This window comes from Bubalus bubalis, chromosome 12 (genome assembly GCF_019923935.1).
Source record: "Bubalus bubalis isolate 160015118507 breed Murrah chromosome 12, NDDB_SH_1, whole genome shotgun sequence".
NCBI classification, from domain to species: Eukaryota; Metazoa; Chordata; class Mammalia; order Artiodactyla; family Bovidae; genus Bubalus; species Bubalus bubalis.
The window spans coordinates 82,549,409-82,576,597 of record NC_059168.1 but is presented as its reverse complement, the minus strand read 5'-3'; the positions used below and the strand labels follow the sequence as shown (position 1 = coordinate 82,576,597).

Sequence of the window (27,189 nt, the reverse complement as noted above, 5' to 3'; positions counted from 1 at the left end):
TCCTCACCTATTCAAATCAGGGTAATGCTATTATCTATTTCATAAATTCCAATTACAGCCTTTGCCCTAAGGAGGCAGAAGTCTAACAGAGATTTCTGAGGCTAAACCAAGGAGCTGAGAAGTGGCAGGTCCAAAGTTCAAAGCCTTGTAACTCTACATGTGTGCTCTTTTCAGATATATCATGCTAAATCCTTTTATAACCATCCTTGCTTTTTTCTTAACAACAACAAAAATGATTATCTCCTTTTCACCATATTGGTTATAAAATTTCAAACCAAGTTATTAACTGAATTAATTGAGTTATAATAAGGAAATGGAGTCCTTGGTTACCCACAACTATTAATCTAGCAAAGCAGCTAAAACTAGCATTTCTAGTAGATGTTTGAACCTCTACCTGTGCCAATCTCCAAATGAATGACTTGGATTCTTAGACTCTATACTCAGTTTTCAGGATAACATGAACTACAGTAAAAATACATGAGGTAGGGTCCTGGGCAGGCTGGGCAACTTGGTAAAAAGAGAAGGTAGCAGCAAAGACGGGAGAGAAAGTGAAAGGAAGTCCCAAAGATGATGCTGTTTAGATCTGAGACCAGCAGTCAGATTTTCTAGGAGAGACAATGCCCCATGTCCAAGCAATGAGAAATTCACATTTGTGGTAAGCAGGGGAGTCTGGGTGAGAGGGGCAAGAGGGGAGGGGAAGGACCTATACTGTCTATTTCTGTGAAAGTCTACATTGTTGAAGGAGCGACAGCAGGACTTAGAATCCAGTTAAAAGTGCTCACCGAGACACAGAATGGACATTGGAAAATGCCACACAGACTCCAGGCAATTCTACCAGCCAGTCACGTCCTAAGTGTTATTAATGCGAAAATTTGTTAAGATCTTGATTTTCAATGCAGCAAGTTGTTAGCCTGGCTCTGAATGCAGGAAACATGGGCCCTGGAGGTTCTTTCCACTTGTCAGTTGGAAAGAAGAGGATGGAGCATTTAGTATAAAATGACATATTATGAGAACAACTATAATATGAACAAAATGGATGTGCAAATTACAACCATCAAGCCTGATTCAGACTACCTATACAATTATGATAGAGGAAAATGACCTCCCAATGAACATACGTCATGCTCAGCAGAAAACGAAACCACCAACCACGTAAGTATTCCTCATTTCAACAAAGGAACCAAAAACAAATTGACGGACCGGAAGGGCAATTTTCATTTCTTCTAAAATGGCCAGTCTACGTGAAGCTGTCTTTGGTTACCTTGGTCACAGCTTTTGGAGAAAAGGTCACTGCGTCCACCACAGTGATGAGGTCTCCTGGGAGGAGGCGATCGAAGTACTTCATGCAGACGTCGTAGGCGTGCAGCCACTCTTGGGGGGACGCCGGGACTTGTTTAACGAGGTGAGGGTCTCCAGTCCAGAACAGCTTCTGTAACCAGATGGTGTACAGAGAGCTTGGGGAAAGCATGCGGCCATCCTTTCCAGGGATTTTGGGAACAAGTTTGGAAATGGATAAGATATTCTGACTTGAAAGGATTGGCTCCAATGCCTCAAGGGGATTCATGTTTTCATCAGTCAGCTTTTTGTAATCAAGACCTATTGGAAAGGCAAGAAAAAGAGAGAGTAGTTCATTCCAACATAAACATACAGGAACTTTCAAACCCACACAGGGCCTCTCTGCAGGGTTGAATGAAAAGATTCAGTTCCAACAGACGGCTTCATTTGTCACTGAGATAAAACTGAAATTCTGAGTTCCAATCCCTGCCTGCAGCTTGGCCAACTGTGCAGCCCTCAACAGGTCACTCTGTGAGTCCCAGCATCCTCACACGTACCCTGGACCTGGCAACATCTCCTCACATCCTCAGCGCCCCACAGCACCTACATCCCCTTCCAACAGCTCTCTCACCAAACTGCACCAGGTTCATCTGTCATCCAGCGGACATCTCATCAACTACCTAAAGGCAGGGATTGAACCTCACTCCTTTTCCTCTGTGTCTGGTCCAGGGTCGAATTCAGTTACTCAGTAAACCACTGATAAACTGAAGTAAATTCTCACAATCGTTATGAATAGCAGATGAAAGTACCTTATAAATTATAAAGGCTCCCCAGGTGGCTCAGATGGTAAAGAATCTGCCTGCAATGCAGGAGACCCGGGTTCAGTAAATTATAAAACTTCATACGGATTTGAGAGATTTTAATGTAGTTAACTTCTTTTCTTTTCTTTTTTTCCCCTTTTTCTCTCCCTATCTTTAATTGCATACCTTCTGGTTAACCTCTTAATTATGAGCATAAAGACAAATAGACACCATTCTACAGATTTCCACAATTCATTAAAGATTCTAAAGCTCTTATTTTAAAGGCTTCATACATTCCTTAAACACATAGGTTCCATTGAAGTAAAATTCTGCCAAACGGCCTATTTTAAAGTGTCTCAACCTTGTCATTTATATAGATAAAATATAAACAATGGGAGTAGGGGAAAAAAGACCTCAAGAACTTTGGATTTGAATACCAGGCCTTCTGTAAGTCACTGTGTGACCTAACTTTCTCTAGTATTTAAGTCTCTCAACAGTAAGTAAAGGAGCTAGGGAGATAACTAAAGTCAATTAGCATCAAAATACTGAGGTTTCACAGTCATGCCAGCCACGGTACAGGAACACGATCATGTACCAAACATGAAGTCCGAGACTGAATTTAAAGAATGAATTCAGGCAGGAAGATGATCATCTTACCTGATGCCACTACCTTAAATTTCTTCAGTAGCCGAACATGGGTTTCCGGTTTAATGGCGTACTTCCGGAAATCCGCACAGCCACAGCTCTCCAGCAGAGTGAAATAGTACAGCAGCCTTTCGTGATCAAAACCACCGATCGTAGGGTAAATATACTTGACCATGTGTTTGTGAAAGCCTTCAGGGTCGGTCTTCAATGTCTCAAAGAGATGAAGGGACTGGGCGCGGTTTTCAATTTCTCCTGTGGACAAACTGAAATTAAGAGACAAATTGTGTTAAGATTGGTTAAGATTTGGTTCCATTTTTTTTTTAAGTGCCCTTTATTTTGGAAACCTAGGAAGAAAGGCTGCTGCTGCTGCTGCTGCTAAGTCGCTTCAGTTGTGTCCAACTCTGTGCGACCCCATAGACGGCAGCCCACCAGGCTCCCCCGTCCCTGGGATTCTCCAGGCAAGAACACTGGAGTGGGGTGCCATTGCCTTCTCCAGAAAGAAAGACTACTTCTCACAAATTCCTTCTTGCTGCCTAATCAAATACAGCAGTACCACTTGTTTCTGGTACAGGTGCAGGTCATTTCCACTCCAAATGGTACTACAGGATTTTCACATTATCTCATGTGGGTCTAAAGTAACCCTACAAAGTCATATTATTTCACATTCTGCAGCAGAGAGCAGCCCAGTGTTTACTAGCTAGGAAATGAACCCAGATCTGTCACGTTCCACTATGCATTATTTATTCATGTCATAAGAAAAAAGGTAAAACTTGAGCTTCATTATAGAAATGTAAACAAACATTATTTCAGGAATTTAGGAAAAAGGGAGGTGAAGAAAAACGCCCAACTTTCTGGCGTAAATTTTATATTCAAGAGGCTAGAACTGATATTCAGAAGACATAACCTTGATACTGTGTTCAAACAAAATAAAAATAGGAAAGAAGAGATACTTGCACTTGAATTGTCTGTAGTAAAGAAGCCACTTGAATAAAGCACATATCTTAATGTTTCAATCTTGACTTAAATGTTTTTGTAATATAATTTATTAAAAGTCATTTAATGTCAAACTGCTGAAAATAATTTTAAGGGGTTTTGTTTGGTTAATCAGTTTGCGTTAAATGGGTGATGGAAAGGGCTAAATTTTGGTATCATACTTTCCTCTGGACAGAACACAGTGCCTCCTGCCCAGTTTAGTCCTGACACCCCACAAAGGAAGAGCTTCAAGCTTTCTAACTGTAAGAGGTCTCCAGGCAGCCCTGGGCTCTAATGGAAACACCCAGCTTCCAGAGTTCATAGCAGCAGCAGAGAAAGAACCTGGGAGCAGAGACTGAGACCTGGAGCATGAAGCGAGACCTCAAGTAGGATAAAAGTTAGGCTTTATATAGTTTAAAAGCAACTCCTCTGAAATACAACATTCTATTCATTGGAATTCCCTCTTTTAGCAAGTGCCAAGACATGTTTTTGTTTTATGTAAATAAAGTTAACACACGATACACTTTAAAATCTGTATGAGGGTGTGATAATACTTGGGATAATGGCAGCAATCTATAAAGTCAAAATATCAAGCAAGTCCAAAATGCGTTTTTAACTTTCAGTTCAAGAGAAATCCTATTTTTCTATTAAGATACAATTCAAACATTTGCAAAAATATCCCTCTCTATAAAAATGTTCCTGGACTATAAAAATGCCCCACAGTTTCCTTCTATTCATAACATGCTTTAACTATTTACTAGTCTGCCTGTCCCACATAGACTATGTACCACTTGATGGCAAAAATGACACCACATCTTCTTTAGCTTTAGCTTCTCAGTACCAAGCACCAGCGTGTGGTACGAAGGAAGCACTCAACATGTGCCTTGAATGCCAAATGGATGGAAGGATGAACAAAAACTTAGGTGTCCTCTACAGATAAGAGACCTGTGCTCAGCACCAGGGAGGGTATCAAGATTTACAACACAGAACTCTCAGCTAGCAGTGTGAAAATCCAGTTGCATTCTAAATAATTAAACAACAATGCACAATAATGGGGTGGGCTAACAAAGGACATGCAATTATATCCCAATCAAGACGAGAACCACTTGTAGACATAGAGAACAGAATTTTAGACAGAGCAGGGGAAGGAAAGGGTGGGATGAATTGAAAGAGTAGCACTGAAATATATATATACCACTTGTAAAATAGATAGCTGGTGGGAAACTGCCATGTAACACAAGGAGCTGAACCCGGTGCTCTGTGACAACCGAGGGGGTGGGCGGGAGGTGACATATGTATACTTATGACTGATTCACAGTGATGTATCGCAGAAACCAACACAACACTGAAAAGCAATTATCCTTCAATTAAAAAAAATAAATAAAAGGGTAAGGCCACTAAAGCTATAACTTCAGAGGAGGCAGGTATCAATGACAACAGAAGGTTTATTGAAAGAAGTGCTTGAAGTTGGTATTGTAGAAAGGAATGAAGCAGAAATAATATGAACGAAAGTATCAAGACAAGAGAGCACAAGGTCTGTATAGGAAAGAGCGAGTATAAATGGATGGCTAGTTCGAAACTCTTCTGGATCCTACAACTATTCAAAGTGTGCAAGGCCATCTCTGAAATACACAGGCAGGCCTCGTTTTACTGTGCTTTGCTTTACTATACTTCACAGATACTTGGGTTTTTTTTTAAGACAAATCAAAGCTTGGTGGCACCCTGCATCATACAAGATGACTGGAGTCATTTCCCAAGAGCATTTGCTAACTTCGTGTCTCTGTGTCACATTTTGGTAATTCTCGCAACATTTCAAACTTTGTCATTGTTATTATATTTGTTATGGTGATCTGTGATCAGTGATCTTTGATGTGACTATTGCAATTGCTTTGCAATTTTTAAGCAATGAAATATCTTTTAATTAAGGTCTGCACGTTTTTTAGATGTAATTATTTTTGCACACTTACAGACTACAATACAGTGTAAATGTAACTTTTATATGCACTGTGAAACAAAAATTCATGGACTAGCTGTATTGTGATATTGGCTTTATTGCAGTGATCTGTAACCAAACCTGCAATATCTCCAAGGTATGCCTGTACTATACACCCAGTGGTATAAAGTCACAGAATTTCTGATGTTCCTTTGTAATTTGCTAAGTGAAGTCTGAAAACAATGTAGTGAAGAAGTAAATAAGAAGCTGTGTCATCCTGTTAAGATGATTCATACTCACAAAGATTTGCAAGCAGAAGAACACGTTCGATGGAAGGAAAAAAGAAAAAAAAGAAAAAAAAAACCTTGTACTTGTTACACTGATAACTGTGCCAGACAAGTGGAATCTGCGTAATTACCAACTTGAGAGTGAAAATATTAGTCACTCTGTCGTGTCCAACTCTTTGTGACCCCATGGACTGTAGCCTGTCAGGTTCCTCTGTCTGTGGAATTCTCCAGGCAAGAATACTGGAGTGGGTTGCCATTTCCTTCTCTAGGAGATCTTCCCGACCCAGGGATTGAACCCAGATCTCCTGCACTGCAGGCAGATTCTTTACCATCTGAGCCACCAAGGAAGCCCAATTACCAACTTCCAGATGAGAACTATCATTAGAGACAAGTGACCTGGCTAAGACCAAGTGTCCAGATCTGTTGGGACTCTGTGTGGATGGGTCTGCTCACCTTGTCACAAAGCAGCCACCAATCCATGGGCTCCAGCACCTGTACTGATAACCATTTCAAAAACAGGATGCTTTCTCTAACACAGACATTAGTTCTCTCTCCCAGTGGCAAAAATCTAAGAGTTCTCCTGTCATACTTCATTCCTATCACCTGATAAACAGAGTATCTAAGACAGACTCATTTACAAAATGGACAATGACTAAATCATAATAGCTTTAGCTCATCTATGTTTGACTTGATTCTGAAAATAGTCTCTTTCAGTCAACATTACCTTCCCCCTTCCCACCCACCTACTCTTCTGTGCCTACAATTCAGTTTGCTCAATGTGCAATTTTCCCTAATTATCTTGTCAAGAGAGATACTGGAATATCTTTACTGACACACAATAAATACGAAAAATTCCCTCTTCAGTAAATGACAAGGTACTAAGATCTTTTATAGATGCCAGTAATCGATAATCCATTTTAATAGTTCCATGGAAAGAAGCTGTTATCTTCCCTTTGGAACAAGAAATGAAATCTCTACTTAGAAAACAATTCCAAAGAACCCACATTGAAGAAGAGTAGGAAGAAGTACCATGTGGATTTTTCACTAATCAAATCAGTGGTTGCCCTTAAAACTGTTTAAGTGCTTTTTCTAAGTTTTAGCTGTAAGGCAGCTCATTAACTTTCAGAGATTAACTACAGGAAGAACCTAGCATTAGTTGTACTAAAGGCACAAGGAATAAATTATTGGTACTAATCCCATGATTAAGGGGTTCTGTAATGGCTTCTAGCTGTCAATCACCTAAAAATGTGATTCAAGAACAGCATGAATTGAAAGGACTTCTATTCTTACAGGGAAAAAAATTTATTCAAATGTATTATACTTTACTTAATCTGAGACTGAGTAATACACCATTTCATGAGTTGACTGTAAGGAGTACACAGAAGGGGGTTGGAAGGAGAGAGGTGAGGGCTCCTGGGAGAAGCTGGAAGGAGCAAAGGGATGGGCCTAGGGGTCCCCCAAAGACTAACCCCAGTAGTATGAAGATGCGTAAACCCAAATGACCATGACCACAGGTGAACAGGCCCCCACCACTGACTCTCTCCCCACTGTGGAAACAGACGATTCTACCCTTTAAATCGCAACTCCTCCAATGTGAAGAGGGAAACTCCTCCTCGATGTGAGGGAAACAGTTCAAGATATTTACCACACAAATGCCTCCGAAGGAACCTGACGGCACAGACCTGATCTGTAGTGCTGCCTGACACCTGCATATGTGATTAAGTGGGGGAAATGTGGTGAAAAAATGGCTGCCTTTTTCAGCTTCTCCAGCATGTTAGCCAAGTGCCTTCGCAAACCAAAAAATGAACTTTCACTCTGCAAGGTCACCTACGAACTTCATGAGAGGCTCAGTACTGAGGACCTCGGAGTCGACTTCTTGACACACTAGCACTTGCCGAGCTCCTCTGCGGAACGGTTTCTATGGACAGAGTGGTTATGTGGGAGGAAGGCCATGTGAACAGGCTTCGTCTCCTCCAGGACAAGCCTGACCCCTTAAGCCTTCTCATTTCTCATAAATTGTCAACTCCGACTGGTTTATGGAGTCTCCTATTATCTCGCTACCAAAAATATTTTAAACGATATCATAGCACAGACATAGCAATAGGCATCCTTCAAATTCTGAAAGAGATGGGAATACCAGACCACCTGATCTGCCTCTTGATAAATTTGTATGCAGGTCAGGAAGCAACAGTTAGAACTGGACATGGAACAACAGACTGGTTCCAAAGAGGAAAAGGAGTTCGTCAAGGCTGTATATTGTCACCCTGCTTATTTAACTTATATGCACAGTACATCATGAGAAACGCTGGACTGGAAGAAACACAAGCTGGAATCAAGATTGCTGGGAGAAATATCAATAACCTCAGATATGCAGATGACACCACCCTTATGGCAGAAAGTGAAGAAGAACTCAAAAGCCTCTTGATGAAAGTGAAAGTGGAGAGTGAAAAAGTTGGCTTAAACGTCAACATTCAGAAAACGAAGATCATGGCATCCGGTCCCATCACTTCATGGGAAATAGATGGGGAAACAGTGGAAACAGTGTCAGACTTTATTTTTCTGGGCTCCAAAATCACTGCAGATGGTGACTGCAGCCATGAAATTAAAAGACGCTTACTCCTTGGAAGGAAAGTTATGACCAACCTAGATAGCATATTCAAAAGCAGAGACATTACTTTGCCAACAAAGGTTCGTCTAGTCAAGGCTATGGTTTTTCCTGTGGTCATGTATGGATGTGAGAGTTGGACTGGGAAGAAGGCTGAGTGCCGAATAATTGATGCTTTTGAACTGTGGTGTTGGAGAAGACTCTTGAGAGTCCCTTGGACTGCAAGGAGATCCAACCAGTCCATTTTGAAGGAGATCAGCCCTGGGATTTCTTTGGAAGGAATGATGCTAAAGCTGAAACTCCAGTGCTCTGGCCACCTCATGCGAAGAGTTGACTCATTGGAAAAGACTCTGATGCTGGGAGGGATTGGGGGATGAGATGGCTGGATGGCATCACTGACTCGATGGACATGAGTCTCAGTGAACTCCAGGAGTTGGTGATGGACAGGGAGGCCTGGCGTGCTGCGATTCATGGGGTGGCAAAGAGTCGGACACGACTGAGCGACTGATCTGATCTGATTAAGCACTTCTTAGATAGCAAGTATTATGCTATCTCATTTAATTCTTAAGAAGCAGGTATCTTATGATTGATATTCACATTGACCTGAAAAATAACTGTTCAAAAATCAGATCTGCAATCATAGGTTGACAGCTGTCAGAGGATGAGTTCAGTAAATCTGGTCTGTTTCCAGAATTAATAGCTGTTGTTGTTTAGTTGTTAAGTCATGTTTGACTCTTTTGTGACTCCGTGGGGTCAGCCCACCAGGCTCCTCTGTCCATGGGATTTCCCAGGTCCCAGGCAAGAATACTGGAGAGGGTTGCCATTTCCTTCTCTGGAGGATCTTCCCAACCCAGGGACTGAACCTGCATCTCCTGCTTGGCAGGCAGATTCTTCCCCACTGAGCCACCAAGGAAGGCCAGAATTTAAAATAGCTACTTTTTTTCACCCCTGAGCATCCACTACAACATGCCAGGTATTTTATATAAATATCTCAAAGCTTGCAGCAGTTTTGCAAGATGGAGTGAGAATACTCATTTTGCAGAGGAGGAAACTCTAGGAGTAGAAGGATGAAACAACTTGCTCACCAAGGCCACATCGAAGGGAAGTCATGGAGCTGTGGTGTGAATCCAGACCTGTAGGATTCAAGTACTGAGCACTTTTCACAAGATGAGAACAGGCCCCAAATGCATCTTTTTCTTACTACATTTTGTTCCAGTATAAGGAATTTTTTTCTTTACTATTTGGGGGAAAAGTAGCCCTAAGTATCATAACACAGAAAGGGAGGTAGCCGATGTATGAAAAGAATTGCCTCCATTTGGGTAATGGTAGCATTTAGTTTTTCCATTTTTAGGATTGGTAGATATTTTCTTATGTACAATGCAAATCACAGTCGTGATCAGCATCATGACCCTTTGGGCCAAAGAAAGATCAAAAGTTAATGCATAGCTCAATTTTAAAAAATGGGTAAGACCTATGACCTGAATTTCTATAGTCAAGCCTTCAACTCCAATATGGATTCTTCCTGGACTTGAATTTTTATTTACCTTATTTTTCAATGTTACAATATACTTTCAAAAAGCTAAGCTGCCTTAAATCCCCCTTTCTACACACTAATTATTCTCACACTAACTCTTCAACGAAGCCAAGAGGAGAAAGCCAGAACTGAGAATTCTCTACAACATGGCACTCTGGACATCAGCCTGTGAACAACAGCAACCCTCAGCTTCTGTTTCAACACAGGAGAAGGTAGATATATTATAGTTCATTGACTTCCTCATAGCTATAACATGCTCTTGCCCATCCTTACATGTGAGACCACAGAGTCTAACTAGACAATATACAACTGATTGTGCAAAGCAGCACAGCACAGGCAGAGTCCCTTCCCAACGTCTAAAGAGGTAGCACTAAACTGACCAGCTGAGATGAAGAGGTCTCTCACTTGATCTCTGCCACCCAAGCAAGATCATGCAGATAATCAATCCCCTGGGTGATGGAAAAGCACATATCAGAGTGAAATAAAAGTGTAGGATGTGTGGCCTTCAGGTCTGCAGCTTAAATAAGAAGGAACAGACTGAGTCTGTTCTCAAAGCTGACAGTTAAAGGTATCTCTGGCCCCTGTGTAGTCCTCTGCCGGGAGCCGGCATATTGCATATCGAGTGAGGATCTGTAATAGCTCAACTGGAATTCTATCACTGCCTGGAGCCAGCGTGAGGAACTCCGCCCATGACAAAGGTCATAAGGAAGGAGGCTCGGCATACGCAAAGGCGGGATCGAGCCTCAGGAGTCCCCCTGGAAATTCTCGAGCATCTACCCCCAAAACCAGAGTCTGCCTACTTTCTGCTTTGTGTTTTCACCTACACCTCTGACTTTACGGGGGGCTGTCTCCCACTACCTCTCTCTGAAAAAAGAGTTAGCTTACAGCTCCAGTTAATAATTCTTGGATGTGACAGTGTTTCAACCTACAAACTCCTTTGGAAATCCTCTAGCCTGCCTGAATGGGTTTTTCCAGCCACATGTGATCGTTCAGAGCCTCCCAACTGTGAGAGGCAGGAGATGTTCTAAACTGCCTAAACACAGATTCCTTTGAGTAGTTAAGAGATTGATTAGAAATTGTATTGGTGAAGGGTTTTTCACTTGTTGGGCCAATGTTTGCTGCTAAGTCTCCATACTCCTTACCTACTGTGTCCTTGGCAGTGTATTGATTGATATAATGGGTGTATAGAAATGTAAAATGCAGCTTTGTCCAATGCTTTTTTAGAAGGCTGGTGCCTGACTTTGGAATAATCACCTTTAGAGAAAAATAAGTTTCTTAAAATGTTAACAGGCCTCCGGGCCAGAAGATGATGTCAATCACCTGGACTTTTGCATATGATAAGTTTGCAGGAAGAAAGCCTGGCTTGCTGCATGACTCTACCCCTTCCCCCATTATCCTCTATGCATAACTTAAGGTATAAAAACTACTTTGGAAAATAAAGTGCGGGCCTTGGTCACTGAAACTTGGTCTCCCCATGTCACTCTCTCTCCCAAATTCCAGCTGAGTCTCCATCTGGAGCGCGGAACCCACCATGCTTGCTAATTATGCCTGGGCTTCTAAGATCCGACCGGGGAGGCCTCAGTGTCTCCTCTCCTTCGGGAGAATGGAAGGACGCCTGCGGCCTACGTAAGTGGTGCAAACTTCTTGTCTTGAAGTTTTATTGGTCTCCCGCGTAAACCAAGCTACTCAGCCTCTTTTCTCCACTGAATTTTCCTACTGAGCTATCCTCATTCTATTACTCTTTGTATCCTTAATTAATGTGTAATTAAGCAGTTGTTTCCTGACCCTCGCCTATGCCGTCTCTCCTTCGAATACCCTGGATCAGCTGGGGCTGGACCCCGGCAGTCCTCCTTTGCTCACTGGGCTCCACTCACTCTAGCCACCAAGGCTGTTCCTTTACCCAAAAATGCCAAGAATCCACTGTCCCAGAATGGGGTCCCTCTGCAAATGCCTTTTCTTCCTTTCTCCAAGAGTGATCTGTTTGTATGTCCTAAGAAAGGTCTTTCCTATCTGCTCCTTGTGGGTTTCCTTTATGGTACTTACTATGACTAGCAATTTATTTTCAGTTGTTCTTAACTGTGTGTGTGTGTGGTGCGGGTCTCCCCAGTTAGAATATACACTCCATAAGGGTAAGGAGAAGCCCATTTTGTTCAACATTTAAAACTGTGCTCAAAACACAAAGGTTCTAGTAAAAAAGATGATAATAATACTTCATGAATAAACAAATGCACTATTCCACCAGCTAGAAGCATCCTCTGCCATTTCAAAACGATCCCGTATTCAAAACTTAAAGACGTTGATGGAATCAGCAGAACTGTTAAGAGCAGTAACAGCAATAATCTTGACAGACTGAAGAGCCACTTGGCTACACACACACCACAGATTTTCTCTAATCTTTACAACCATAACCAGGTGGGGATCATGGTCCTCATAACTGAGAAAACAGCAATGCAAGAGGATCAGGAGACTTGCTCAAGGCTACACAGGAGGGGTTATGGGGAGCAGAGCTGGATCTTGAAATGTGGCTTGACTCCAAAACCCATGCCCTCACACCAGATGTCATCTCTAAGATGCACCAAAGTGCCTAGAACAGCCCAGAGGTGAAGAGGGCTGTGGAGGCTGCGGTGAGCGAGAATCAACCCTGAGCTCAGGGAGCTGAACACACTCAGAAGAGCCAGGGTCCGCCAGCTGGAGCTGACTACAGGCACACGGACCCACAAAGCCATCTCTGATGCTGAAAACTACCAAGAAAAAGAAAGAAAATGAGAAAAAATAAGGGGGAAAGGAGACCAGGAACTCAAGTTTAGGTGTTTATGACTATTATCTCTTTCTTACAGGAGTGAAATTCCAGTAATCACTACCATTCATTAAGGACCGATCATGTGTCAGGTTCTGTAGGTTTGACATTTCACCATGAAATCATTTATGACTTAAGAATATAGGAGAATGAGTTTCTGAGAACTGATTTCTCCCACGCAGGGACACATGGCTGGAGAGACTATCAGGATGTACTCACGGTTTCTTGATGGGAAGCATCTGCGTTAGTGCACAAGGCTCCCTCATCCAGCCTGTGTGCCTGCTTCTCTGTACATTGGCTGAGATGAGGAAATACCTCCAAATTCAACCAAGAGGAAGGAGAAGGCAAAATTATAGAAAAATCAACTTCAGAGGCGAAGATGACTTTTTTAAAGAAATAGTAACACAAAAACCCTAAAATAAAGAATGTCTTTTTCTTGTAACTGCAATCTATTGACATCTTATTGGCATTGATTCAGCAAGTAAATATTGGGCAATTTCTACTGTATTAACAGCTGATCTTTAATACTCATGTGACTAAGCTGGACTGAACAGTATGGCAAATAACAGTCTTAAGTAAAGAACAGGGAGCACCACACACCACTTGCTAAATCAACATTAGGTGTTTTGTTGCTCATAAGTAATGGCATCAGCAGATAATGATTTCCTTTTTGTAATTGCTGTGCATCTGCATAATCACACTGCGATCTGCTGTAATGATATGCTGGGAGCAGTCATGCACATTACTAGATTGCCTGATAATTTATAATATATTCAGAGACCAATGGGGCATCCTGTTTGGACAGATATGACAACCTTTTATGTAACAGTCAATGAAAAGAGACATTTAATAAAATGCCAAAATTTTTTAAGCCAATATGCATTTTATAATAAACATTTATTTGAACATGTCTATGTCTCCAAAATGGTGAAGTTACTACAATATTTATCACAGATTAATACTGTCACCCATGTAACAATTTCATAAATATTTAAGATGTAGATGGTAGAATTCCAGAAATATTAATAAAATTAAAGTCAATAAGTTATAACAGGTCTTGACCATTCAACCGGGATGCTGGTAAAGACTGAAAGCAGGAGGAGAAGGGGACAACAGAGGATGAGATGGTTGGATGACATCACCGACTCCATGGACATGAGTTTGAGTAAGTTCCGGGAGTTGGTGATGGACAGGGAAGCCTGGCATGCTGCAGTCCATAGGGTCCAACTCACCAAGAGTTGGACACGACTGAGCCGCTAAACTTAACTGACCATTCAACACTATCCCTCTTCTTTAAACCATTTTGTCCCATAGCTTCCCTAGAACAATATTGCTCCCTCTCAATAGCTGATTTTGTCCCTTTTGCTGGCAGCTCTTCCTCTCCCACTAATTGTGGAAGGTCCTCAAAGTTTGTGCTAAGTCTTTCTCCTCTCTCATTCTACATTCACTCCCAAAGAACACCAGCAACATGACTTATTTATTATCTATGTGCCTATGACCCCCAAATTACTATCTCCAAACTCCACCTTTCCTTATGAATCCCAAATCTGTAAGACACACTGTCCACTTGATCTTTCCTCTTGGGAACTGCCACAAGTATAACACTTCTATTCCTTTGCCTTTTCCTCACCCTTCCCTAACCTTGTGCCCCTAACTAGTATTTTCTGTCTCAAATGATGTCATCATCCAATGGACTGACCAAGTAAAGTCCTGGACGTAATTTTTAACCCTCCTGCTTTCACTCACCTCCATAGCTAGTTTATCCTTAATATCTGACTTATTTAGTGCCATCCATTTCACTTTGCAGGTATCTCTGAAGCCCATTCTCATTACTCCTATACTTTCAAAACCCCACTCCAGGCTATGGTCATCCGTCCTATAGTCTATTACTCGCATGGTTTGCTAAACAGTCCATATATGTCTGCAATGGCCTCCCTAAAATCCTTCCTCAACATGGTGGCCACAATGATCTTATCAAAATGAAAACCTGATTGTATTACCTCTCTCTCTTATCAGAATCCTTAGGTACCTTCCAATCACTCTCAGGAAAGAGCCCACAGCCCTAGATAGGGCCCACATGGTCTTGTTACAAGGTCTGGTTTCCCCCATCTCACGTCATGCTCCACTGACTCTGGGGGCCTCACCATATCACCATCTATTAGGCCTGCAGAAATCATGCTCCATCCTGTCGAGGGGCGTTTTACAGTAAACTGTCCTGCCTTCCTAGAAAACGCTTCTAGTATATTCAATACTTAATTTTGAGTCAATAGTTATGTCTCAGCTCAAGAGTTATTTCCTCAGGAAAGTCCTCCCTAACTATGCCAAATCTCCTAGCTGGGCTCTCTTATACAGGGCCTGTCACAGTTTTAATTTCACATTTGCCTATGTCATTATTCAATTATTATCTGTCTTCTACCCTAGACTAAAAGTTCCAGGACAACTCAAATGTCTGCTTTTGTTCACGACTGTAACCCTAGGACCTAACACTATTCCTAGTACACAAGAGATTCTCAGTAAATGTCTTTGAATCAGTGTCTCAAATTCAGGATTATTACTGAAAACAATCATTAGCATATTGGTGTCTAAAGAGATGTATGAAGAGAGATTGTACAGAGACCAGTCGACAACAGCTCAAAAGGAAAAGTGAAATTGAACAATACAACTTCAAGATTCCTCTAAAACAGACTCTGAAAAAAGACATGGACGTAAACTTACACGAGTTGTGTGCTTACCCACTGTCGGTGAACAGGAACTCCAAATGGGTCATAAAAACCTCCCAACAGGAGACGCTGTAGCGCTGGGCCAGAGAAAGAGCGATGCTGTAGACGTTTTCCTCCAGCGTCCTTCACAAATGTGCATCAACCACAGGGCAAGGAAAGAAGAGAAACACGTGACCTTAATCAGCAGAGAAAGCGTTCATTACGACTGCTCTCATGCTAAAGGGGGCGCAGCCAGCACAGTCCCTCGTAAGACATGTCACAGTAATTCAGGAAAAGTACACCCAAGGGATTTTAATGCGCCTTCACTGTGGTGCGTTGCAAATGACCAAGGAATCGTCTAGATCAATGGACCTCAAACAAGGGTGATTCAGCCCCACTCAGGGAACATTTGACAATTTTGTCTGGAGACATTTTTGATTGTCATGGTGGGTGAGGAAAAGGAGAAAGCAGTTGGCATCTAGTGGGCAGAGGTCAGGGAGGCTGTGGACCAACCTACAATGCACAGAACAGCCTTCCTGCAACAAAGAATGACCCAGTCCAAAACGCACTGAGATAAAAAAATGATGGTCTAGGTACCAGAGCCTACAGTGAAAAAGGAATACAAAGAAATGGATCCCTGCCCCACGGGTAAATCTCTGAGAAAAACACAGTTAGTCACTCAATAAATTCTCATTTTCTACACTGGGCCAGCTATTATGCCAGCTGCTTAAGATATAAAAACAACAAGATACTTCTTGAGGAACTCACAGCCTAATGGAGTGTATGAGGTGTGAACCAGGCATCAAACAGAAAGGGGTAATGTCAAAAGACTACAAAACACTGTGAGGATACAGATGAGAGAGTGAACAGGGATTAACTAAGCAGAGGCGATAAAGAGGGAGAAGAGACAAATGGGCTTTTGATAGACGGGGTTTCACAACCATGAATGCGCTGGGTCCTCAGGTCTACTGAAGGATCTATACCTTAACCTACAGGCAATGGAGACTCAATGGCAAGTTCAAATCAGGGAATGGTGTCATCAGATTTGAGAATCTCTAGGTATGTAAACAATTCTGGTCCAGAGCACCCACATAAAGGCCATAGTAGAGAAACTGTCACAAAACCCCAACTTTCCTGAAGCAAAGGAAACATAAGGATGGAATTCTTCATTGGGAGGATGGTTGTCTATCAGCAGACGAATGGATAAGAAAGCTGTGGTACATATACACAATGGAATATTACTCAGCCATTAAAAGAATACATTTGAATCAGTTCTAATGAGGTGGATGAAACTGGAGCCTATTATACAGAGTGAAGTAAGCCAGAAAGAAAACATCAATACAGTATACTAACGTATATATATGGAATTTAGAAAGATGGTAATGATAACTCTGTATGCAAGACAGCAAAAGAGACACAGATGAATAGAACAGTGTTTTGGACTCTGTGGGAGAGGGCAAGGGTAGGATGATTTGGGAGACCGGCATTGAAACATGTATATTATCATATGTGAAATGGATCGCCAGTCCAGGTTTGATGCATAGGACAGGGTGCTCGGTGCTGGTGCACTGGGATGACCCAGAGGAATGGTATGGGGAGGGAGGTGGGAGGGGGGTTCAGGATGGGGAACACATGTACACCTGTGGCTGATTCATGTCAATGCATGGCAAAACCACTACAATACTGTAAAGTAATTAGCCTCCAATTAAAATGAATAAATTAAAAAAAAAAAGGGAAGGATGGTGGACAAAAACCACAGAAACAGGAATGAAATACCTATTACCATCAAGTAATACTGCTAAGACTACACTTAGCCTCACTAAGGAAACCAATATTTGTAAGTTGGATCACCCAGGAGCTGGCAAATGATTTCCGTTCAAAGCCACATAGTAAATCTGTCAGGCTTTACCACCATACGGTCTCAGAAGCATATTCTTCTATTGCTTTTTACTCCTGCTTTTCCACAAACCTTTAAAAATGTAAGCCATTTTTAAAAATGTAAAGCCATTCAATGCTCATAGACTATAGAAAAGAGACCGAGGACTGAATTAAGTCTGTCAATACCTGGATTATTAGGTAACTGTCATTAAAAATTATTTCTTAAAGTATTTATTGATAAAACTCTCATTTTACCCTGACATCCACAGGATAAAATGAGAGTCTGTGGAGAACAGGGACCATTAGCAGTTCACCCTTCCTATTATGAGAGTCTACCACAGCATCTGACACCAGGTGTGTACTAAGTATTCACATCTTTATTATCTGATAAAAGTGGGAAGAAACCAAACTATATTCTGTTTTCCTCAAAGTCACCCTAGCCACTGAGATAGTAATAACTAAGATAATACAGACAAAAAAGGACAACTATAACGTATACACAGAAAACGACGACCATTAAAATGGACATACAATTAGTAAGAAAATAAAGAATGGCCACGTTTGAAGGTGGAGCTGCAAAACAGAAGGAAGCAGGTTCTTCAAGGATTCTTTTGTGTGAGATGCTAAAATGCTGTCTCCAAACCAGAAGTGCTAACTCAGACAACTCATAGATACTTTGAGATATTTTGAACGAGCCATCTAAAGACTGCTGTGTATATTTATAAACAACAGATTGTGGAGAAGATTCTATTATTTATTTATCAAAAGCATATATTTGTTCTCTAGGATATGCTTTAAATAGCATGTGCTAGCTGGATGCTTAAAGACAAAAAAGACAAGACAAAGCCCTAGCAAAATGTAACTGATGATGTAAGGCATGCCTTATCTTGTCGACTTGTATCTGCATAATAACCCTCTTCTAAGAAACCATAAAAAATCTCACTCAGGATTACCAAATGCCCAAAGAAAAGCCCACTTGACTTGGCAATAGGAAGCCCAGGCTCAACTCCAGGCTCTGTGACCTTGAACAATGCTTTAAAGCTCTGTGCTTCTCACATTCCTCTTCCAAAAGTAAGGAGATTGGATTAAATTATCTCTTTAGTCACTTTCAAATTGGACATTAAACGAACCTAAGAAATTATGAACCTCCAGGAGAACAGAGGGGAAGAGAAAAAAAAAATTGTACATTTCTCTTAACTGAATTCTCCCCTAGGCTGTCCCTACCATCTTTCTTTGATCTCCATTTTCCCTGCCTCACTCTAAAAAGAATTTGAGTGTCTTCTCAAAGGAAAAAAGCACAGGATAATATAAAGTACTATTAGAGTACTAAAGTTGTTTTGCTGCTTTAAGATTTAAGAATAATGATGAAAAATAGCAACGGCCACTGCCATAATCAAGACCGTCTTTGCTATTTTAAGGTCCTTCTCATGAATGCGTGCTAAGTCACTTCAGTCATATCTGAATCTTTGTGACCCCATGGACTGTAGCCCATCAGGCTCCTCTGTCCATGTGATTCTCCAGGCAAGAATACTAGAGTGGGTTGCCATGCCCTCCTCCAGGGGATCTTCCTGACCCAAGGATTGAACCCGCATCTCCTATGGCTCCTGCATTGCAGGCAGATTCTTTACCACTGATTTTAAGGTACTTATCAGGAGAGATTAATAACTGTAAAATGTAGGCACAATCTACCCTTGTTTCAAAGGCTGGAAACCTAGACTGAACTGCATACCAATGCTTCTGGGAAAATTCAATCAGGCAGTGTGGGCAGGGTGCGTGGTGCTGAAGATGCGATGCCTTTGGTAGGTAGCAGGAAATCACAGCTGTGATCCTTACCATCTATGGAAACTTGGGCCAATTACTTAATATTAATAAGCCTTAAGTTCTTTGGAAAAGGAAATGGCAACCCACTCCAGTCTTCTTGCCTGGAGAATCCCATGGACAGAGGAGCCTGGCGGGCTACAGTGCATGGGGTTGCAGAGAGTCAGACACAACTGAGTGACAAACACTTTTAAGTTCTTCAGCTATAACATGGGGTAACATTTTATATAAGAGGGCTACCTTTAAGGATTAAAAGATGTTTTCAAAATAAAGTTTATAGAGCATCTAACACCATTCTAGGCCCATAAGAAGCACTCCACAAATAAGGGTGTTAAAAACAAAACATACCTCTAACTTAATAACCATTGTGAGAGAGCCCACTTTATAAAAATATCTTGTTTAACTTCCCAACACCTGACATGTAATTCTCATTTGATCAGAACTCATTTGATCTAAAACAAAAAATGAGGACCAGTATTAAAACCAAGTGGAACTCCATACCTAGAAGAGAACATATTCCCACAGGCCTTGAAGTGTACTGCCATCTCACACAAGGGCTAACTTTTCTCTGGAAAGAGCTAAGGGACAAAGGAAAAAACGGAAGCCGCTACAGGCTTCGAACAAGAGAAACTGCCAGAGTGAAAGATCTGCTTTCTCTAGGAACCCAGGACAGATGAAGGTGCCCTGGACCCACAGCACGTGGTCCTTCCTCTTGGATTAAGTCGACTGTATCTATTTTTAACACAGTGAGGAAATTAAACAGCCATGTAGCAGAAAAGTGAGATTCCAGCCAGGAATCAAAGGGAATCTTGTTTTTAAATTTCTAAAGTAAGCCTCATGGGCTTCCCAGGTGGCATTCATAGTCAAGAACCTGTCTGCCAATGCAGGAGACGTAAGAGACCGGGGTTCAATCACTGGGTTAGGACGATCCCCTGGAGGAGGCAAGGCAACCCACTCCAGTATTTCTGCCAGGAGAACCCCATGGACAGAGGAGCCTGGCAGGCTACAGTCCATGGCTTGCCAAGAATAGGACACAACTGAAGTGGCTTAGCACGCACTCAGTAAGCTTCGTACTTTTAACCCCGATCATACTGCATCACCTCTAACATGGTAGTGGGATCAGGACACCAAAATCATAGGGAAATTTTCCTATAATTATCATCCTTACTATTTTAAATCTGCAAGCCTAAAATACGGTCTGCATCTACTGATCATTCAGAAGGCAGCTATGCTAACCATGATCCCACCAACAATCCATTTGTGAAGACTCACATGTCCCTCACAGGATCGGAAGAAGTAGGGGAAACCCTGCTTACGGTAACCATGAAAGTACATCTTCAAGGGACTGTGACTCATAGTTCTGATACCTCAGCTTGTCCTTGTGTGTTTTATCCCATCCCTTTATGAGACAAAGGTATCTCTTACTCGGCCAGGCCAAGGATGGTTTCCCTTTTGTAGTGGTCGTCGGCCGTGAACCGCTGCACGTCCACGCCCTTCCGCAGGCCCTGGAGGATCTGAGCCTGAGTGAAGTCCAGCAGGCGCTCGTTGTAATAGTGCAACTGCTTGGTCAGTGCAGCGAGCTCCTCGGGCCAGGCCTCGTGTCCGTACAGAGTCACATGCCTGCTCACCATCTTGATCAGTTCTTTGGGATCAGCCTGTGAATAACAGAAAGAGTCATTAGAAAAAAAAAGTAACAATGGGAAGAAGGTCACGTCAACTGGACGTCTGTCTGGCCCTTCACACGGCCGCTATCTTATCAAGGTTTACAACCACCCTGGAGAGTCTGTTGCAGAGGTGGTCCATTTTGCAGACCATAAGAACAGGACACAGAAACTGAGTCTAGGAATGGATTGCTGGACGCCTGTTCTGTTCTTCTACCTTAAAAGTCTCCATCCACTTAAAAAATATGTATGCTTGCTTTTTCAACTACCATTGGATACCTGAGCCTATTCCAGATCTCTTCCCTAATTATCTGATCATTTATAATAATTCACCCTGGAAGCAATTTTTGTCATCATTGCCCCTGGATAAATATTCTTTGGACCATCTAAGTATTCTCAATAACAAAGCTGTAGTTGAATAATCCCATTAGAAATGCCTAGACAGTCAAGTAGAAGAGTATTTTCTCCAGGGATAAGTAAGGGGGAAAAAAACCATCCTTGTTCCTACAATCATCATTTTTTTTCTAGTTTCATAAGAAAGTATACAACCAATTTTTACTTTGCTCAATTTAGGGCTCAATGGGATACTGTCCTGTAATTCTTGGACTCATTTGAAAAAACCCTGATGCTGGGAAAGATTGAAGGTGGGAGGAAAAGGGGACGACAGAGGATGAGATGGTTGGATGGCATCACCGACTCAATGGACATGAGTTTGAGTAAGCTCTAGGAGTTGGTGATGGACAGGGAGGCCTGGCATGCTGCAGTCCATGGGGTCACAAAGAGTCGGACACAACTGAGCGATTAAACTGATACTGATGTTACAAAACAATTATTCAAATAGAACAAAGCCCAGAATTGATCCGCTGACAGGAAAGGTGGTTATTTATTTATTTATTTATATTAAATAAATATAATATAACCACATTTATTTAAAGTTGGTCTGGGTGTCAATGAAGCCATAGCAGCTCCACCATGATTCCAGAGTTACCTAACATGTGAACAACATTAACTCAATCCCTCCCAGCTTCTGGGAAGACATGGTACATATTTTAATATAAGCAAATTAGAAAAAAAAAAAAAAAAATCACTCCCGAATCTACCTGTGGCTCTCTAAAACATATCTAATTATAATAAGCTGTCAGCATTTCTCATGCTTAAGTCATTATTCTAAGCTGCACAGGCAATTTATCAGTGTAGGGTCTATATTGCCAAACCTAGCCTAACATTCTCTCTCTTGATCCTATTAAAGAACAGTCTGGGAGTGATGATAAAAACCAATTAAAGAAATCTTCTTGGATTCCAACAGGTAGATTTAAGAAAAGGTCAACTTTTTACTAAATGCTTCCCCTATCTCTATGCATACACTGAGTCCTGTCTTCAAAAACTGCAGATATCTATCTCAAGTCAAAAGACCCGGCTTTGAAAACCAATGCTCCCAAGTAGCTGTAAGATCACCTGTCATTAACTCAACAAATACTTTCTATGCACCTATTATGTGCCAGGTGATGTCCTAAGAAGATGTGACCCTTTCCTCCAGGAATGTAGTCTATAAGGAAAGACAAGCAAATGACTGTAAATGGTTTGATACCACTAAGCACAGGGTGCTATGGGAATGAATACAGAGGGGTTGGCTTCGGGCATGTGTCAAGCAGGGCTTCGTGGAAGAGTTAATTTCTAGTCCAACTATTCAGGTGTTAAGTAGTAAAAAGGCCATCAAGAAACAGGGCTTCCCCTCATGGCTTACTGGTAAAGAATTCACCTGCCAATGCAGGAGACATGGGTTCAATCCCTGGTCCGGGAAGATCCCATGTGCTTTGGAGCAACTAAGCCCATGGGCCACAACTACTGAACCTGTGCTCTAGAGCCTGGGAGCCACAACTGCCGAAGCCCACACATCCTAGAGCCTGTGCTCTGCAACAAGAGAAGCCACCACGATGAGAATCCCTCGCACCGCAACTAGTCTCTGCTTGCCGCAATTAGAAAAACACCTGTCGGAGAGTGTTTTGCCTATGTTCTCCTCTAGAAGTTTTATAGTTTCTGGTCTTACGTTTAGATCTTTAATCCATTTTGAGTTTATTTTTGTGTATGGTGTTAGAAAGTGGTCTAGTTTCATTCTTTTACAAGTGGTTGACCAGTTTTCCCAGCACCAGTTGTTAAAGAGATTGTCTTTAATCCATTGTATATTCTTGCCTCCTTTGTCACAGATAAGGTGTCCATATGTGCGTGGATTAATCTCCGGGCTTTCTATTTTGTTCCATTGATCTATATTTCTGTCTTTGTGCCAGTACCACGATACTGGATGCTTGGGGCTGGTGCACTGGGACGACCCAGAGGGATGGTATGGGGAGGGAGGAGGGAGGAGGGTTCAGGATGGGGAACACATGTATGCCTGTGGCGGATTCATTTCAATATATGGCAGAACCAATACAATATTGTAAAGTTTAAAAATAAAATAAAATTAAAAAAAAAAAAAGAAAAACGCCTGTGCAGCAAGGAAGACCCAGCATGGCTAAAAATAAATTAAATTATTATATATTAAAAAAAAAAACAGGGAAACAAATTCCAGTAAAGGCGAGAATATGTGCTAAGCCCTGATGGGAAGATGGAGTGCACAAAGCTGATCTAACTGCATTTAGAAGTGATTTGGGAATAAGCTGTATAAGGCTGGTATATCTGGCAATGGATTTAGGCAAATCAGATCCCATCCCTAGGCTCTTAGTGCCTCTTCATCTGTCATTTAAGCCGATTCCCTTCTGCTTACAGACTGAAGCTCATGAGGCCCCTCCCTGAACCACCCCCCAGAGGCACAGCCCCCTCTGAAGCTGTCTGGCATACGGATGTTGCCAGGGAGCCAGCAGCCCATCTACACCTGCTCTGCATCCTGGTGTGCCCTGTTGTTGCCTGCTCATCTCACACCTCATCCAGTAAGCACTTTTCTGCCTAGAAAGAGAGAGAGCAGGAGCAAATATCCAGCAACTGGGATCTTAGGGCAGCAGGACAGCTCTTCTGAGGTGTTCTTTCAGGGAGCTCTTTGTACTGGTTTTGCACTCCACTAGCGTACTTTGGCCACCTCATGTGAAGTGTTGACTCACTGCAAAAGACTCTGATGCTGGGAGGGATTGGGGGCAGGAGGAGAAGGGGACGACAGAGGATGAGATGGCTGGATGGCATCACTGACTCGATGGACATGAGTCTCAGGGAACTCCGGGAGTTGGTGATGGACAGGGAGGCCTGGTGTGCTGTGATTCATGGGGTCGCAAAGAGTCGGACACGACTGAGCGACTGATCTGAGCTAACTCACGTTGATCAAAACAGTGAAGAAGGCTTTTTTCCATGTATATTCTGACCCTCTGATTTCAGACTCAAGTCCTCCAGCCTCAAACTGCCCAGTGTGCTCGGAAGGCAGAGCGACAACCAGGCAGCCCATCTCTCGATGACTCCATGCCCTGCTCTACCAGGCTGTTGGTTCCTACTCCCTACTCATGGAACCGACCACCTTCACTCTCCCAAAGGCTTCTTACGGTTATTGTACCATACTCATTTTCTCACTCTGTTTTCTGGCATCTCATGGATTTGGTACCTGTATTGGGAGAGGACACCATTCTAACACCATTTACGAAGCAAATTCCCAAACCAGGTTAAAGAGTTCAGCTCCAAGAGTATTGAATAGCACACAGCAATAATGCACATAATTGCTACTACTAACATTACACTGGCTTTTCTTTATCTCACAGAGAGTTTCAAGTCTCCACATACAACCTTCATTTTCATATGTGGCAAAAAAACACCTATTCTTTTTTTCCAATGAAGAAAATGGCATGACAGAGTGTAATAAACAGGGATACACATAAGTTACTAGCTGAATGTCCTTGTGCAAGCTACTTAACAACTACAAACTTAATAGTCTTATCTATAAAATGGCAATATACTATAGCTTGCATGGTTGCACAAAGCCTAAGAAACTATACACACACACACATATAAAATACACAAACCAAGACCTGGTCCGTAGGAGGGGCTCCAAAAATGAAAGCAATTATGGAATTTACTCAAAGGTATTCCCAGGTAGCACAGTGGTAAAGAAGCTGCCTGCCAATCCAGGAGACTCAAAAGATATGGGTTTGATCCCTGGACCGGGAAGAGACCCTGGAGAGGGAAATGGCAACCCACTACAGTATTCTTGCCTGGAGAATCCCATGGACAGAGGAGCCTGGCAGGCTGCAGAACATGGGGTTGCAAAGAGTAGGACATGACTCAATGACTATGCACGCACATTACTGATACATCTGTTACACTTTAATTGTACGTTTATTGCATACTTTACATTGCCTCTCTTTTAAGTATTAAATTAGTTTCTAGAGGGCAGAAACCAGGTGTACTTAGTGGATGTGTCTTTCCCACAGCACATTAGAGTTGTGGAGTAAAAGGGGGACACACCAAAGAGCAGCAGCAGCTTTTACATGAGCAGTACTAGTTTATATACCAGATCCTTTGCTTACTAGAGATGCAATTTGGGGCAAAAATTCGAACCAATCTTTTGGCCAACCAATACTTGGTTCTTGACAGACGCTTCATAGAGAGTAGATGGATGAGCATGTTTTAAGTTCTAGCTTTCCATGCAAATTATTTTCTAATCATTATCACTACTACTTTCTATCCCTTCCTCGAGAAACTTTACCTGTCATGATTACTTCCAATGTAAGTTTTAAATTCTAGTAACAATTCTTCCCCTGGGCTCATCACCATTTCTCTCAATATATTCCAAAAGCATCCTCTACTCAGCCCAACACTTCATTTCATACATTCATTCATTCACTTCACAAGTGCACAGCATTAAAGTTTCTAAAGCACTTTCACATGATTTTGATCTGACCTTCATACCAACCCAGTGATGGGCACAGGAGACTGCTGGTAACTGCTTTATAGATGCCAATCTCCAATTAGGCATCCTGAGCTGGAGTCTCACAGCAAGGAAGAGACTCAAGCCTCCTGATCTCTTGTCTTGTGGGCTCTCCACTGTACCAGGCCCTGCTCCCTACCCTGCCAGCAGAGCTCCTTGAATGTCCTACATCCAGCTTTACATGTCAAGTCACTAATTTTTGAGCAGAGTATATTCAAATCTTTCTCCCTCTTTTTCCACCTAAGTTCAATGACATGATCCATGAGTACAAAAGTTTTTAGCCTTTAAGAAACTTTTGAAGGACTTTACGGGTAGCTTTGAAATCTCCCATATTCGGTATTGAAATGATACTACAAAAACTGAAAACATAAAAAGGCATAAAAAATTTAAGAAGTGTAGAGAATAAATTATTCTAATTTTCCCCCCAAATCTGGCAATGCAGTTTCTTTAAGGTGTAGAAAAAAAAAAATATGCCTTCTTTAAAGACTATGGCCAGGTCCCTGTAAAAAAAAAAAAAAAAAATTTAATGTACATAAATATTTATGAGACTAGAATGTTGAATGACTTCATCTAGTACTACTAACTAGTAGAGGTAATAAATCCATTCAGGCTTATAGTCTCCATTTCTTGGTAATACTGTTTGGAAAGTTTTAAACAGGTGGTATGTTTTCCCTCTAGGGTTGTATTTGCTTGAGATAATTTTCTACTTAGTATTTTCAATTAGTAGCTTAAAAAAATGCATCTTAGAAATAGTCTACCATAAAGTTTTGAATTTCATCCCCTGCTAGGTTTGATTCTCTAGCATATAAAACTAAAAGACACATTTCCATTTTTAAATGATTTTATCTTCTTAAACTTTTTTTTTTTTAAGCTAGAGAAATTACACTTCAAGATGCATATACGTGAAGAGGGATAAATTAGGAGTTTGAGATTAGCAGATACACAGTATTCTGTATAAAATAAATAAACAATGAGGTAATACTGTATAGCACAGGGAGCTATATTCAATATCTTGTAATAACCTACAATGGAAAAGAATATCTGCACGTGTGTACTTGCATGCTTATATGTATAACTGAACCACTTTGTTTGTATACCAGAAATTAACACTTTGTTAATTTCAATACTTCAATTTGTAAAAAAAAACAATTAAATACTTCAATTTGTAAAAAAAGATGCAGTTACAATAATTACAAAGGTAAGATACGAATAAACAAGGTACAGAAATGTGTATAACTTACTCATATCTGTATTAAAAAGTTGTTATATAAATATGTACATCCATAACTATTTCTGGAGGGATACAAAAAGGAAACTGACCTTTTGTTTTATCCTATTTTCTTCATCTGTTTTTTGCCATGTTTGTGCATTGTTTTTTTCAACAT

At 41.5% G+C, this 27,189-nt stretch overlaps 1 protein-coding gene across 3 annotated transcripts in view; it reads right to left on the bottom strand.

The window, feature by feature from the left end:
- Nucleotides 1–27,189, bottom strand: part of NBAS (NBAS subunit of NRZ tethering complex) — a 331,354-nt gene that overhangs the window by 89,710 nt on the left and 214,455 nt on the right. For all 3 annotated transcript variants that reach the window (XM_044926228.2, XM_025261541.3, XM_044926229.2), the window contains exons 41-44: nt 20,669–20,898; nt 15,581–15,691; nt 2,733–2,983; nt 1,262–1,596 (exon numbers count right to left, since the gene is read on the bottom strand). In XM_044926228.2, coding sequence (XP_044782163.2) covers nt 1,262–1,596; nt 2,733–2,983; nt 15,581–15,691; nt 20,669–20,898 — 927 coding nt within the window. The remainder of the gene's footprint in view (nt 1–1,261; nt 1,597–2,732; nt 2,984–15,580; nt 15,692–20,668; nt 20,899–27,189) is intronic.